We start from the raw sequence: 12,885 nt of genomic DNA, 5'->3' as shown, positions 1-12,885 counted from the left end.
GTGGGATCGTGGGAGAGGACCTGGGCATCTGTCCTCTGCATCCATCTAGAGCTTGTTTTTGTGTAGCATGTCAGGTATGAACGTATTTTAATTCCTTCTTTTTTTTTTTCTGAAGAGCTAGTTTCCCTAGCATGATTTAACAGGTGTTTGCAAGGTAGCAGGTATGTTGGCATAGGTTCTTTTAAAAAAGTAATTCTGCTTCTTTATTTATGACTGTGTTGGATCTTTGTTGCTGTGAGGACCTTTCGCCAGTTGTGATGAGTGCTCTAGTTGAGGTGTGCAGTCTTCTCCTTGCTGTGACTTTTCTTGTTGTGGAGCACAGGCTCTAGGTATATGGGCTTTGGTAGCTGCGGCTCCCAGGCTCTAGAGCACAGGTTCAGTAGTTGTGGCGCGTGAGCTTAGTCGCTCTGTGGCATGTAGGATCTTCCCAGACCAGGGATCGAACCCAAGTCTCCTGCGTTGGCAGGTGGATTCTTTACCACTGAGCCACTGGGGAAGTCCTGGCACAGGTTCTTGAAAAGGCATCGATGCTCCCCACTTAAAATTATTCCTGGCAGTCGGAGCCCTTGGGTCCAACTGGGAGCTTTGTTCAGTTCTTGGTGCACTGGAGCTTGTGTCATAGGCCTTCTTAAACAGCCTCGAATTCTTGTGCATACTGGCTAGGCAAGGTAGTTGTCCTGGGGCTGCAGACTGGATGCGATAACCCCTGGGGAATGGGTCCTTAGTAAGGAGCGGAATAATGGACTATAGGCAAATCCAACAGTGTTGAGGTGGCGGGACTAGCCCCTTCTTTGGTTGGTTGTTGATGGGCAGTTAAAGCTGTGGACAGATGGATCAAAACCTTGAACCTTCTTCTCAGAATTAGGCAAGGACTTGAGGGTAGGGAAAGAGGGTCTATGATCGGCCAGCTGGGAAATCCATAGAGTTGGATCAGCAGCTTTTTGATAACAGTCGGTGTAGATAAGGACTTCTGATAGCCTTGGCACACAGGGTGGTGTCTGGCCAAGGAGAGGCAGGTCTACAATGAAGTCCATTTTGATGGGGGTGTCCTAGGGAAGTGTGGGGTTTGGAGTACTTACCTCTGATGGGAACAGTATTGCAGGTGGTGCTGTGCTGGAAGGGACTGAGCTGAACATGAGGCTGCGAAAGCCCCCGTTGTAGGGGTGGAGTCACAGAAGCTCTCTAGAGTTTTGTCACAGCAGCTACTCTGATTCTGGGCCAGCGTCTTGCCGATGGCCCTGCCAGATTACCTGGCTCAGCCGTGTCCAAGGCTGGATGTAACACTGTGTAACCAGAATGTCAGGAAAACCAGAGTCGGTTCACTGGTCCTGTCCCTCAGAATATTCCCAGATACTCTGGTCGTGGTGACACAGGATATATGTACTTGGTAGATTTTGATTGTCTTTGCCACAGGGATGGAGACCTGGATGAGGTCAGCCACAGAGGGTAGGCAGTGGGAGGGACAGGTAAACAGAGTGCCAGCTTGGGTGGGTTCAGGCCTGGGTGCAGCAGTGACTGGCTCCAGAACCCAGGAAATGTCACTTAGTGCTTCTGATTTTCCTCTGGAAATGGGGGCAGTAGCGCCACCTCTCCGAAGGGCTGTGGAGAGTCCATGAGGCAGGGAAAGGCCGCCTAGCACAGTACTCGTCACTAGAAGGCACTCCATAAGTGGTGGCTCCCACTCTCATTTTGTGAAGATAGCTGACACTAGGTCAGGAGCAGCGCAAAAATTGAGACTTGGTCCTGGGCTCGGGCTCCCTTGACTGCAGACTGTGAGCCCCATGTTTACTTCAGCAGACCCTGAAGTGACTGCAGTTTGCTCCAATCTCATTGAAACCTTCCAGCAGGGGATTATGGCCTCTGAAACCCCTGGGCTGCCCAGATTCTACCCTGTGGGTCCATGGGGTATGAGGACAGCCCCGGCCAAGGGGATTCCTGCGTCTGGTTTTTTTGTCGTCTGGTTTCCCCGGGGTGATGGAGCCTAGGAATGGTGGGGTCTAGAAACCTGTTCCAGACCTCAGGGTGGAGACATTGGCTTAGCCTGGACTAGTGAGTTAGGAGTGGGCCGAAGGCAGTGGGGACCACAAACCTGAGGATGAAAAATGGCTTCCCCAGGGCTAAGAGGGAGGGTTCCAAAAGGGCAGCCTCTTGTGCTGGCCAAGGCAGTTGTCAATGTCAGGGTCAGGGGTCAGGGCCGGGGTAGTGAGGGAAAATGTAGGTCTGACACAACAGAGGAAAGTGAAAGTGTTAGTCTTCAGTCATGTCTAACCCTTTGCGATCCCTTGGACTATAGCCCACCAGGCTCCTCTGTCCATGGAATTCTCCAGGCAAGAATACTAGGGTGGGTTGCCATTTCCTTCTCCAGGAGATCTTCCTGACCCGGGGATCGAACCCAGTTCTCCTGCTTTGCAGGCAGATTCTTTACCATTTGAGCCACCAGGAAAGTTCTGACACAGTGACACAGTGGTGGGGTTGGAGGGAAAGTTGGGTGGAGGCCGCAGTGCTTGGAGCTGTTGACTTAAAGAATCTGGTTCTGGGACTTTCCTGGCAGTCCAGTGGTTAAGACTCAGCGTTTCCACTGCTGGGGGCACAGGTTCGAGCCATGGTTAGGGAATTAAGATCCTGCATGTTACAGGACATGGCCAAAAAAGAAAAGAATCTGGTTGGAGACTTCGTGTGTCCCCACCCTCTGTGATGGCTGCTGACTCACCTCTCGTGTCCCAGACCAAGCTGCTGACCCAGTACGTGCTGAGCCTGGCCAAATATGACCAGAACTACGATATTCGAGACCGAGCACGCTTTACCCGGCAGCTCATTGTCCCTTCGGAGCAGGGCGGAGCCCTCAGCCGCCATGCCAAGAAGCTCTTCCTGGCACCCAAACCAGCCCCAGTCTTGGAGTCGTCCTTCAAAGGTGGGAGCTGAAATCAAGAGGTGCCTTCCTGGGGGAAGGGGAGAATTGGCCAGCACCCCAGTCCTGGCTTTTCCTCCTGAGGTCTCAGTCTCGGCCAGGCACCAGTCTTTGGGCAGAACTCCTGTGCCCCTGGCTGGACCTTTGCTCGTCCTGCGGCACCCTGGGCTTGCTCCTTCACCCACTCACCACCACGACCACTAGCATCATCTCACCTGGTCTCTGCCCTCCCAGGCAGGATGGGCCCCTGGCTCCTCAGCTCTCCCTTTTCCTCCCACCTCCCTGAGCAGGCATATCTATCAAGATTTTACATACCAAGGCCCCAGGAAGGCAGGAAGTAGAACTGCATACAAAGGGGGGGTGTATGTTGGTAAGGGTCCTGAGAAAGCGGTTTCCAGCACTGGCTGGGCTGTCCCTGAAGGTCAGCCCAGATCCCAGGTCCTCAGCCCTGCTTCATCTCTCAGGCAGGTCTCCTGTGACAAGGGCTCCGACAGCGAGGGGTGGGGGGCCCAGCTGGCTCTCTGGACCCAGGAACCTCCTCTGGAAGGAGCTTCCTTCATAAAGCTTGGTTCTCCTACGTAGCTTCTTGTCCTGCTTAGTCTCCACCCTGGATCCCTGGAGAGAGGAGATTCAGAATGGTGGGGCAGATGGGAAACCCCCCAGGGAGGAAGCGGGCGGTGTTTTTCTCCTCCCCATCACCATCCCCACCACAGGTCTCTATGCTGCCCTCCTCTGGCTCTGACCCCGTCCCACTCCCATTCAGATGGCTCAGCTCTCCCCATGGAGGCCAGAGCCTGAAGAGACACAGCTCTTTGCCCTTGGTCTCAGCCTGGCCAGTCTCTTAGAGCTGATACCCTTGTCCCAAGCAGGCCTCCCTCCTGAGCCTGGCCCTGCAGCCACATAGCCCTCACCCCACCCGCACTGTGCCCTGGGAGAAGCACACCCACATTTCTGCTCCCCCCGCCCCGCCACCATCTCAGCAGGCAGCCCCGGCAGACAGGCCTGCAGCAGCTCTGGGCCCACAGTGCCCCCCATCTCCTCTGAGGTCCCAGTTGCCCCCACCCCTCCCCCGCCCCTCAGCCCTGCTCTTGTCAGTCATACAGCCTTCTTTCCAGCCTGTGGAGCTGCAGATTTGGTCAGGGCTGAAGAGCCCTTAGGGGACACGTCCACCCCCTCTTCCGGATGTTCCCACCAGAATTGTCACCCCGCCTCACCCAGGAAACCACCCCCAGGGCATTTCCTCACTGCCACTCCTGGCCTGACCTCTCACCCTGTCCTCAGACCGGGACCACTTCCAGCTGGGCTCCCTGTCCCACCTGCTCAACGCCAAGGCCACGGGCTACCAGGAGCTGCCAGACTGGCCAGAGGAAGCCCCGGACCCATCTGTGCGCAACGTGGAGGTCAGCAGGAGTGGGGTGGGCCGGGGTATGCTGAGAGAGGTGGACAGCAGGGAGCCCTGGGGGTGTGCCCGGCCCTCCTGACACCCTCCCCACATGCAGGAAGAAGACCTCTCCCTTATTGAGACCCACGTGGGCCTGTTGGGCGCGTACACCGAGGTCGCCCGCCCCGTGTGCCGTGTGCCCTGCCCTGCGTGCAGTGTTCTCCCCCAGCCTCCAGTGCCCCCCTCCCCCTGTGTGCTGCACCCCGTGCCTGCCCCGAACCCTGATCCTTCCTTGTTGGCAGCCAGGCTCTGTGAGCACCACCCCTACCCTCCAGGGATAGTGCCCCTGCCCACCCCCCATTATTCCCTCTCGGGGCCAGGGCCAGGTGGGGCCCCCAAAAGAGCTGGGGTGAAGGATAAGAGGGGCTTTCCTGGTGCCTCAGATGGTAAAGAGTCCGCCTGCAATGCAGGAGACCTGGATCCTGGGTCAGGAAGGTCCCCTGAAGAAGGAAATTGCAGTCCACTCCAGTATCCTTGCCTGGAGAATCCCATGGACAGAGGAGCCTGGCGGGCTACAGTCCATGGGGTCTCAAATAGACACGACTGAAGCGACTAACAACTTTCCTCATCTCTAGGTACCTGAATGGACCAAGTGCTCCAATAGGGAGAAGAGGAAGGAGAAGGAGAAACCCTTCTACTCAGACTCAGAGGGAGAGTCGGGCCCCACAGAGTCTGCAGACAGTGGTGAGGAGATGGGCAGGGCTGGGGCCTGTGTGTGCGTCTTGTGGCTACCTGTCTGGTGCAAGCGTGTGCTCTTGTGTTACATGGTCATGGGTCCAAGGGAGCATGCACCAGTATGTGTGTTTATGCACCGGAGGGACTGACTGCATGTCCCAGACACGTGTGTTCTTGGGTAGGTCTCCATTCACACGGGTCCATCTGCGTCCCAGCTGGTCTGCTTGGTGTCTGGCTGGGAGCAGTTCAGGGTGTGGGCGGCGGGGGGGAGGGGGAAGAGATGAGTTTGCTGCATCAGTGCAGAGTCTGAAGCTGAGCTCCCAGGGCTCCCCAGGAGGCCTGCTTGGAAAAGAGAGAAGACTGAGACTGTCCCTCCACAGACCCCGAGTCCGAGAGTGAATCGGAGAGTAAGAGCAGCAGTGAAAGTGGCTCCGGGGAGTCCAGCAGCGAGTCTGACAATGAAGACCAGGATGAGGACGAGGAGAAAGGGAGGAGCAGTGAGAGGTGAGATGACTGGGGGGTTTCAGGGTCTCCCTTGGGAAAGAAGGGCCAACACTCAGCCTTAATCAGTCTCCTGAGAGCCCCCAAGCCTCCTCCTGAGCTGCTGGGGCCTGCAGTCCCCCAGGTCTGCTCACCTGAGGGCCATAGGAGGTCTCTGTACCAGGGCCGCAGCCTGGAGAAGCAGTCGGGGAAGGGGCCTGCTGGCACAGGCTGGTCTGAACCTCTCACTGCAGCCCAGGTGTGGTGTGCTGTGGTCCAGGCTCCCCACCCTCACCCCCAGTTTTCAAGGCTTTCCCTCCTCTTCTGTGAGGCAAGAAGGGGCCATCCAGGCTGGACTCAAGCCCTGTTTGCCCCCTCTCCTCCAGTGAACAGAGTGAGGAGGAAGGTAAGAAGAAGAAAATGAAGAAGAAGAAGAAGGTGCCAGAAGGGCAAGAAGGCGGTTCATCCTCAGATGAGGGCAGCGATTCCAGCAACAGCTCCTCAGAGTCTGAGATGACATCAGAGACTGAGGAGGAGCAGGTGGAACCTGCCTCCTGGAGGAAAAAAACAGTGAGACCCTTGGGGCAGAGAGGGGGTTGGCTCATGGACCAGCCACGCAACCCACCCTCTGGGCCAGGCCCAGGCGTCTGCTCACAACCCAGAATGGGCCAGGGTACTTCCCTTCCGCACTCACACCCCATTTTTCTCTTCCAGCCTCCCAGTAGCAAAAGTGCCCCTGCAACCAAGGAGGTCTCCCTGCTTGACCTAGAGGACTGTGAGTTTGGGTAGAAGTCAGGGGGAAGGAGGCCAGGGGAGGATGATGTAGGAAGGTCCATGGCGCTCTGGACTAGGTTCCCTGGGGCTTCAGGGTAATGGGAGCAGACAGAATACGTCTTTGAGCCTGAGGGGGCAGCAAGGCAACCTTCTCAGGTGCAGGGTTGAAGTCAAAGGTGGGCATTGCTCTGGAGGCACCAGCTGCCATGTCTCGCTGTCCATGGTGCTGAACTGTCTGCTCCCTGAGCCCTAGGCTCCATGGCCGTATCCAAGCCAATTCCTCTTTACCTCTCCTTTATCATCACGTTCCTTGTATGCCCCACAGTCACCCCGCCCAGCATCCAGCCTGTGTCCCCGCCCACAGTCGTGTCCACCAGCCTGGCTGCTGACCTGGAGGGCCTGACACTCACAGACTCCCCCCTGGTGCCCTCGGTGAGTGGGCTGGGCAGAAATACATCTCTGTGGTGTGTCCTATGGTGTGGGTTTGTGTGAAGAGGGTGCAATGGAGTGGGTAGCTCTGAGTCCCCGTTTTTGTGAGCACAGGCAGGGATGAGGCTGGGGCTGGCCCTTTTCTGGTGAGTCATTTCCATCCTTATCACCACCACCCCCCCACCCCCCCAAATCCCCGCCAGCTGCTGAGTCCCGTGTCGGGAGCTGGAAGACAGGAGCTGCTGCACCGCGTGGCTGGTGAGGGGCTGGCTGTGGACTACACCTTCAGCCGCCAGCCTTTCTCCGGGGACCCCCACATGGTGTCTGTGCACATCCACTTCTCCAACAGCTCAGACACCCCCATCAAGGGCCTGCACGTGGGCACCCCCAAACTGCCTCCCGGCATCAGCATCCAGGAGTTCCCTGAAATCGGTGCGGAAGGGCCCTGAAATCAGTGGTGGAGGAAGCTCTGGAGGACGGGGGGAGGGGGGCCCATGGGTCTGCCTGTGGCTGCTGACAGTCCACTCTGTGCCCAGCCAGGGGCTAGGCTTACAGAGATGGCATCTGCCATAATCCACACCCTGGTGGACAATACAAACTAGGAAACGAGCAAGTCCGTATCAGGATAGGAGGAGCTTGAGGCTTGACTGATTCAGCACTGACTTCCGTGGGGTGAGGGCAGGTGGGGGCGGGTGTCTAGATTTCAGGAAGAAACCAGGAAGAGTCTCCAGCAGCCCAGACAGCCAGGTTCCATAGAAGGCAGTCAGCTGTGGCAGTGGAGGGGAGAAGGAGTCTGGGTTCCAGACCCATCAGGTGATGGGGTTTCCGTCTCCCCCTGCTCCTACCTCCCACTGCTGCAGAGTCCCTGGCACCTGGAGAGTCTGCCACTGTTGTCATGGGCATTAATTTCTGTGACTCAACCCAGGCGGCCAACTTCCAGCTATGGTATGTATCCCGCTTGTAGAGGAGCGGGACGGCGGCTGGGGAGAGGAGGGGTCAAAATAAACTGGGACTGGAGGTGTTGTTAGGTGGGGAGGCATCATGATCTGGAAGGCATCTCAGGACCTCAGGCCTTACCTCCAGACACAGTGCGAGGTGAGGGGAGAGAAGCCGGCCTGACTCCCTCTCTCTCTCTCCTCCTGCCTTCCCAGCACCCAAACCCGACAGTTCTATGTCTCCATTCAGCCACCTGTTGGGGAGCTGATGGCCCCCGTGTTCCTGAGTGAGAATGAGTTCAAGAAGGAACAGGGTGAGTGCTCCCTGGGGGTGGGTGGGACGGGTGCTCAGGACCCTCCGATGGGGCTTATTCAGCTCCACTGTACAGGCATGCTGCGGGAGCCTCAGCTGCTGCACATAGAGGGAGGCCTCGCCCCTTGTGACTCCAGCAGAGGCTTCCCAGACCCTCGGACACGTCAGTGAGACTTCAGAGAGAGTTGAGATGCAGCCAGGCAGAAGATTCTAGGCCAGGATTCCAGCTGGGGGAAGCAATATGAGTAGGTGTTAGTGAAAATTTACAGGAAGCAAGCAGGGGTGCAGTTTGCTTTGGGGCCTAGGGATCCTTAACACTGGGGAGTAAGGAAAACAAAGATGAAAATATGTTCTGTCTAGTTTCTGGAAGCCTTGAATGCTGTGCTAAAATATTTCCGTCCTAAAATTTCAGATTTGAAAGGGGTCACAGAGGTTATTTGGTACCAACTCCATTAATAGAGGGTTGAGGAGTGCAGATTTCATTTTTCTAGCAGTAGAGGAATTATTGAAGTTTTTTTGAGCAAAGAAGGGGCCAAGTTCAGTCTTGGGCTTCAGAAAGTGAAATCTGGCAACATTTACAATTAGGACTGGAATTGAGAGAATGTGCAGCAGGAAAAGGGCAGAACAGTGTAAGTGGAAGGAATCATGGGGCTTCGTGAGTCCTGGATTTAAGTTCTGAACCTGCCACTTGCTTGGTATGTCACCTTGGACTAAATTCTGTGACTAGTTATAAGGCTATTGACGTAGATTTGATGAGAGATGGTGAGGACCAGGATTAGAGCCACAGCAAAAAGAATGAAAGGCTGAGGTAGGGGAAAGGGACTCCATGGGCATTTGCCAAATGAAAGAGGAGACAGAGACATGGAAGCTGTCTCTAGAATATCTGGCTTAGAGAGCGGGGAGAATGGCAGTGCTGTTCACCTAGACCAGGGGTTGGCCAGCTTTTTCTGTAATGGGCCATAAAGTAAATGTTTTATTTATGTTAAACATTTTAATATTGATTTATTTGGCTGTGCTGGGTCTTAGTTGTAACATGCAAGATTTTTAGTTGCAGCATGTGACCTCTTGATTGTGGCATGTGGGATCTGGTTCCCCGACCAGGGGTTGAACCTGGGCCCCCTGCATTGAGAGTGCACTGGACCACCAGGGAAGTCCCAGCAAACATTTTAGGCTTTCTGGGTCATGTGGTCTCTGCTGCAATTTGCCTTTGTAACCCAGGAACAGTCATGGATAATACATACATGAATGAGTGTGGCTGTATTCCAATAAAACTCTATCTATGGACGCAGACTTGAATTTCATATACTTTACATGTGCCATAAAATAGCTAGCCTTGATTTTTTTTCCCCCAACACTTAAAAAAATATTAAAAAAAACAAAAACCACATTGTGGACTGTGCAGGTGGTATGTTGTATTTGGCCTTCAGGCTATAATTTGCCAAACCCCTAATCTAGAAGAAAGAAGGATGAATCAGGCAAGGGAGAGGGGAAGATCTTGGATAGTTTTGGATGAGCTGCTTTTTGAAATATACGTGGGAAATTCAGGAGGAGGTGTTTCATACACAACTGAAAAATGTGGGTCTGTGCCCAGGAAACACTTCTAGGCTGGAGTCAGGAGCATAAAGGTGATAACTGAAGCTGTGACTATAAGTGAGATCACCCTGAGGGAGAGATGAATGGGGAGATAAGGAGGCCACAGACCTTTCTTGAGGAAAACTTGCATCCTTCAGGAGGGAGGGGAAAAAGAAGGAACAGAGTATAGGTAGGAGGAGGGATGAGGAGGTAGAAATGTGTCTTGGATAGCCTCAGGCCAAGATGACCAAAGACCTTCAGGTCCAGCAGATAGGAAACTGCTGCCAACATCAGAGAGAGCGGGTTACTGCCAAAGGGCAGACCGAGGCCAACTGCAGTGGATTTAGAGAGAGCGGGGCTTGAGGAAGTGAATCCTCTTTGGAGGACCTTGGAGGTCAACAGTGAAGGGGCAACAGTATTGGCATCATGGCATGTCTGGCTTCTAGGGAGGACTTAAGAATGGGGAGACTTGATAAGGAGAAACTAAAAGTACAGGACAAGAAAATGTCACTAGTTAGGAATGGAGGGGATGAAAGAAACAGGAAGGGTGTGTCTGTTCTCCAAAGGAGAACAATGGAGGGAGCAACAAAGGGAGAAGAGAGGCTGGGGAGAAGGTGGGCAGGAGGACAGATGGAGGAGCTCATGTGCTGCGGAGAGCTAGGAGTGCAGAGGAGATGTCAGTAGAGTGAGGGTTTCTGGGGATGCTGTGAAGGCCTGGGGACGTCACGAGCCTGGGCCATGTTTGGAGCTGTTGTCCTGTGTGAAATCAGGGGTCCACCCATGAGGGCTATTTGTGACCCCTGGACTCTGGCCTGTCTGGTGAGGACCCACAGCAGCTACCAGTGACCTCTCTGCGAGAAGTCAGCCTCCAGGAGCTGGGGGAGAGTTGAACTTGGGTTGGAGGGCCAACCAGGAAAGACCAAAAGATGTGGGGGCCCGGCAGAGGAAACCTCTGAGAACTGACTGGCCTCCAAAACCACCGGCCACTCCCAAGGGGCTGGTAGCCCAGATGTCTGACAGTGGGGAAGCACCAAGTCAGTCTCTGGTTGGCAGTATGGACAGACCCTGGGGTGGGGCGGGGAGAAGCTGACAAAATCTCCGTGAGGAAGGACACAGCCCGAGAGGGAAGTAGCCCCTCCCCAAGACTGGTGAGGGAGACCTGCGTAGACCCTGGTGAGAAGGCCCAGTGGGCAGACCCAGGGGCACCCACCATGGCCTTCACCCTCACCATGACCTCTGCCCACAGCAAAGCTGACGGGCATGAACGAGATCACAGAGAAGCTCACGCTGCCAGACACCTGTCGGAGTGACCACGTTGTGGTGCAGAAAGTGACGGCCACAGCCAACCTGGGTCGTGTCCCTTGCGGGACATCTGACGAGTACAGGTACTGACTGCCAGCCAGGGGGACGAGATGGGCTCTTGGGCCTGATTGGAAGGAGGGGCCCCGAGCCCCAGTGTTGAGCCCATTCCTCCACTCCTACCCCAGGTTTGCAGGGAGGACGCTGACCAGTGGGAGCCTAGTCCTGCTGACGCTGGATGCCCGGCCCACTGGAGCTGCCCAGCTGACGGTCAACAGCGAGAAGATGGTGATTGGCACCATGCTGGTGAAGGACGTGGTACAGGCCCTGACCCAGTGATACCAAGGGCTGTGACCTGTGTGACCCCTTCTTGTCCCTCCCTCGTGACATGTAGGCTATTAGCCTCTCTCTCTCGCTCTCTCCTCATCCCATGTAGCATCCAGGGGGTCCTCTCTCTGGTCATTACCAGGCTCCCTTCTGGTCCCCCCGCCCAAGGGTTCCTTAGTGATCTGTGCAGAAGGATTCCATTCAGCCCTCCCTGCTTGGTGTGGCTATTTATGTGGGAAAAGCTCAATAAAATATCTTCTCCCTAGAGGCTGGCTCACCTTCCCTTTCTTCTGGGTTCTACCTAAGGGGGTGGTCTGGGGGGGCAAGCTCCCAAGATTGACAGTTTGACCCTTGTGAATGACTGCTACTGGCCTTCTACTTTGGAACCCCAAGATGACTGTCTTCAAGTCTCCACGTGTCTCTATGGAAGAGACACCTGATCAGGATGGGGAGGCCAATCTGGAGGAACTCATTGTTCCTCTGCAAGCCTTAGCAAAGATTCCTCTTCAACGTCTAGCTGTCCCTTTTGGTTCCCCTCATGGGCACTGGAGAAGGAGAGCTCATAATGTGGGGAATTCCCAAACATAGGTGTGCAAGGTTCAAAGTATGGCAACTGCATCTTGATGGGCCTAGAGCCCCCACTTTGCTGGGGAGATGACCCAAGGGACTGTCTTGGAGAGGGAAAAACAGGAGATGTAGAACAGTGCTTCATCAGATGACCTGGGTGTCTTGTTAACGTACAGATTCAGATCTGTGGGTCTGGAGAGGGGCCTGAGAGTCTGCAATCCTGAGATCCCAGCAACTATGGCTGCTGCTCACACACACACTAGAGGAATAAGGTATAGAGCCCCCACCCTGGGACAAGCCTTCCGGGGGATGGCTGTGGGGGTCAGGGCCCTTTCCTGGTGCGGAAAGAGCCTGAGCAGGCAGTGGTTCCTAAATGGATAAAAGGGGTTCCATAAGCATATGTTCTGCCAAAAACAAATAGAAAGCTTGTAATCAAATAAGTTTAGGAATCACAGATTGAAACACAGTAAGGTAATTTCCCACAGGCCTTCTCAGAACCTTTACTATGCTAATGTGCGTTGTGACCCCCATTTGCTCTTGACCTCAGGATGCATTTGTCCCAGGACCCTTTGATGGACTTTGTTACAGGAGAAACACTCTGGTGACAGTTGGGAGATGTAGGACCTCAGTCCTGATCCTCCATAACCAAGACTTCAGTCCTTTGATCACCCCACCCCCCAGCCCTGTCAGGGAAGAGGCCCTGAGCAGGTCTGTTTAGGGACAGACAGGGTGGAGCCGGTGTGGCCCTCTTCTCAGGTAAGGAGAACAAAGGCGGTGCCAGGGGACAGCCCTGCCCCCACCTCCGGAGACTTGCCGGGCTCTGTGGCACCAGAGGGCAGCTGGGGCTGCTACCTGTGTGAGAGCCTTGGGGCCCCAGAGTCCCCCTGAGATCACTGTTTTTGTCACTGCAGGTTCTGAGACGGGACTGATCCACCATTCAGGGGTCACTCAAATGGTGGACTGGTTCCTGCTGTGTCTCTAAATCAGCATTGCCCGCAACAGGAGAAAGAACGTGGAGGCGATTTTTTAAGAAATCAGAACAAGGACGGTCCGAGAATTCCTTACCAACCTGGACTTTGCAGCGCAGGCCCCCGAGTGGGTTCTGTAGGAACCAGAAGCACAGAATGCATATGTCTTCTGCCATCCCTCACGGAGCCCATAGCCC

General features: G+C 55.0%; 1 protein-coding gene across 1 annotated transcript in view; it reads left to right on the top strand.

The window, feature by feature from the left end:
• AP3B2 (adaptor related protein complex 3 subunit beta 2) overlaps window positions 1–11,266 on the top strand; it is a 36,804-nt gene extending 25,538 nt beyond the window's left edge. The window contains exons 15-26 of the mRNA XM_065906331.1: window positions 2,725–2,911; window positions 4,190–4,308; window positions 4,925–5,033; window positions 5,405–5,528; window positions 5,891–6,074; window positions 6,219–6,279; window positions 6,604–6,710; window positions 6,911–7,139; window positions 7,568–7,652; window positions 7,859–7,956; window positions 10,774–10,912; window positions 11,015–11,266. Of these exons, the coding sequence (XP_065762403.1) occupies window positions 2,725–2,911; window positions 4,190–4,308; window positions 4,925–5,033; window positions 5,405–5,528; window positions 5,891–6,074; window positions 6,219–6,279; window positions 6,604–6,710; window positions 6,911–7,139; window positions 7,568–7,652; window positions 7,859–7,956; window positions 10,774–10,912; window positions 11,015–11,165 (1,593 nt within the window). The 3' untranslated portion in view covers window positions 11,166–11,266. The remainder of the gene's footprint in view (window positions 1–2,724; window positions 2,912–4,189; window positions 4,309–4,924; window positions 5,034–5,404; window positions 5,529–5,890; window positions 6,075–6,218; window positions 6,280–6,603; window positions 6,711–6,910; window positions 7,140–7,567; window positions 7,653–7,858; window positions 7,957–10,773; window positions 10,913–11,014) is intronic.
• The last annotated feature ends 1,619 nt before the right edge of the window (window positions 11,267–12,885 follow it).

This window comes from Muntiacus reevesi, chromosome 15 (genome assembly GCF_963930625.1).
Source record: "Muntiacus reevesi chromosome 15, mMunRee1.1, whole genome shotgun sequence".
NCBI classification, from domain to species: domain Eukaryota; kingdom Metazoa; phylum Chordata; class Mammalia; order Artiodactyla; family Cervidae; genus Muntiacus; species Muntiacus reevesi.
This window is presented reverse-complemented; position numbering and strand designations above follow the sequence as displayed.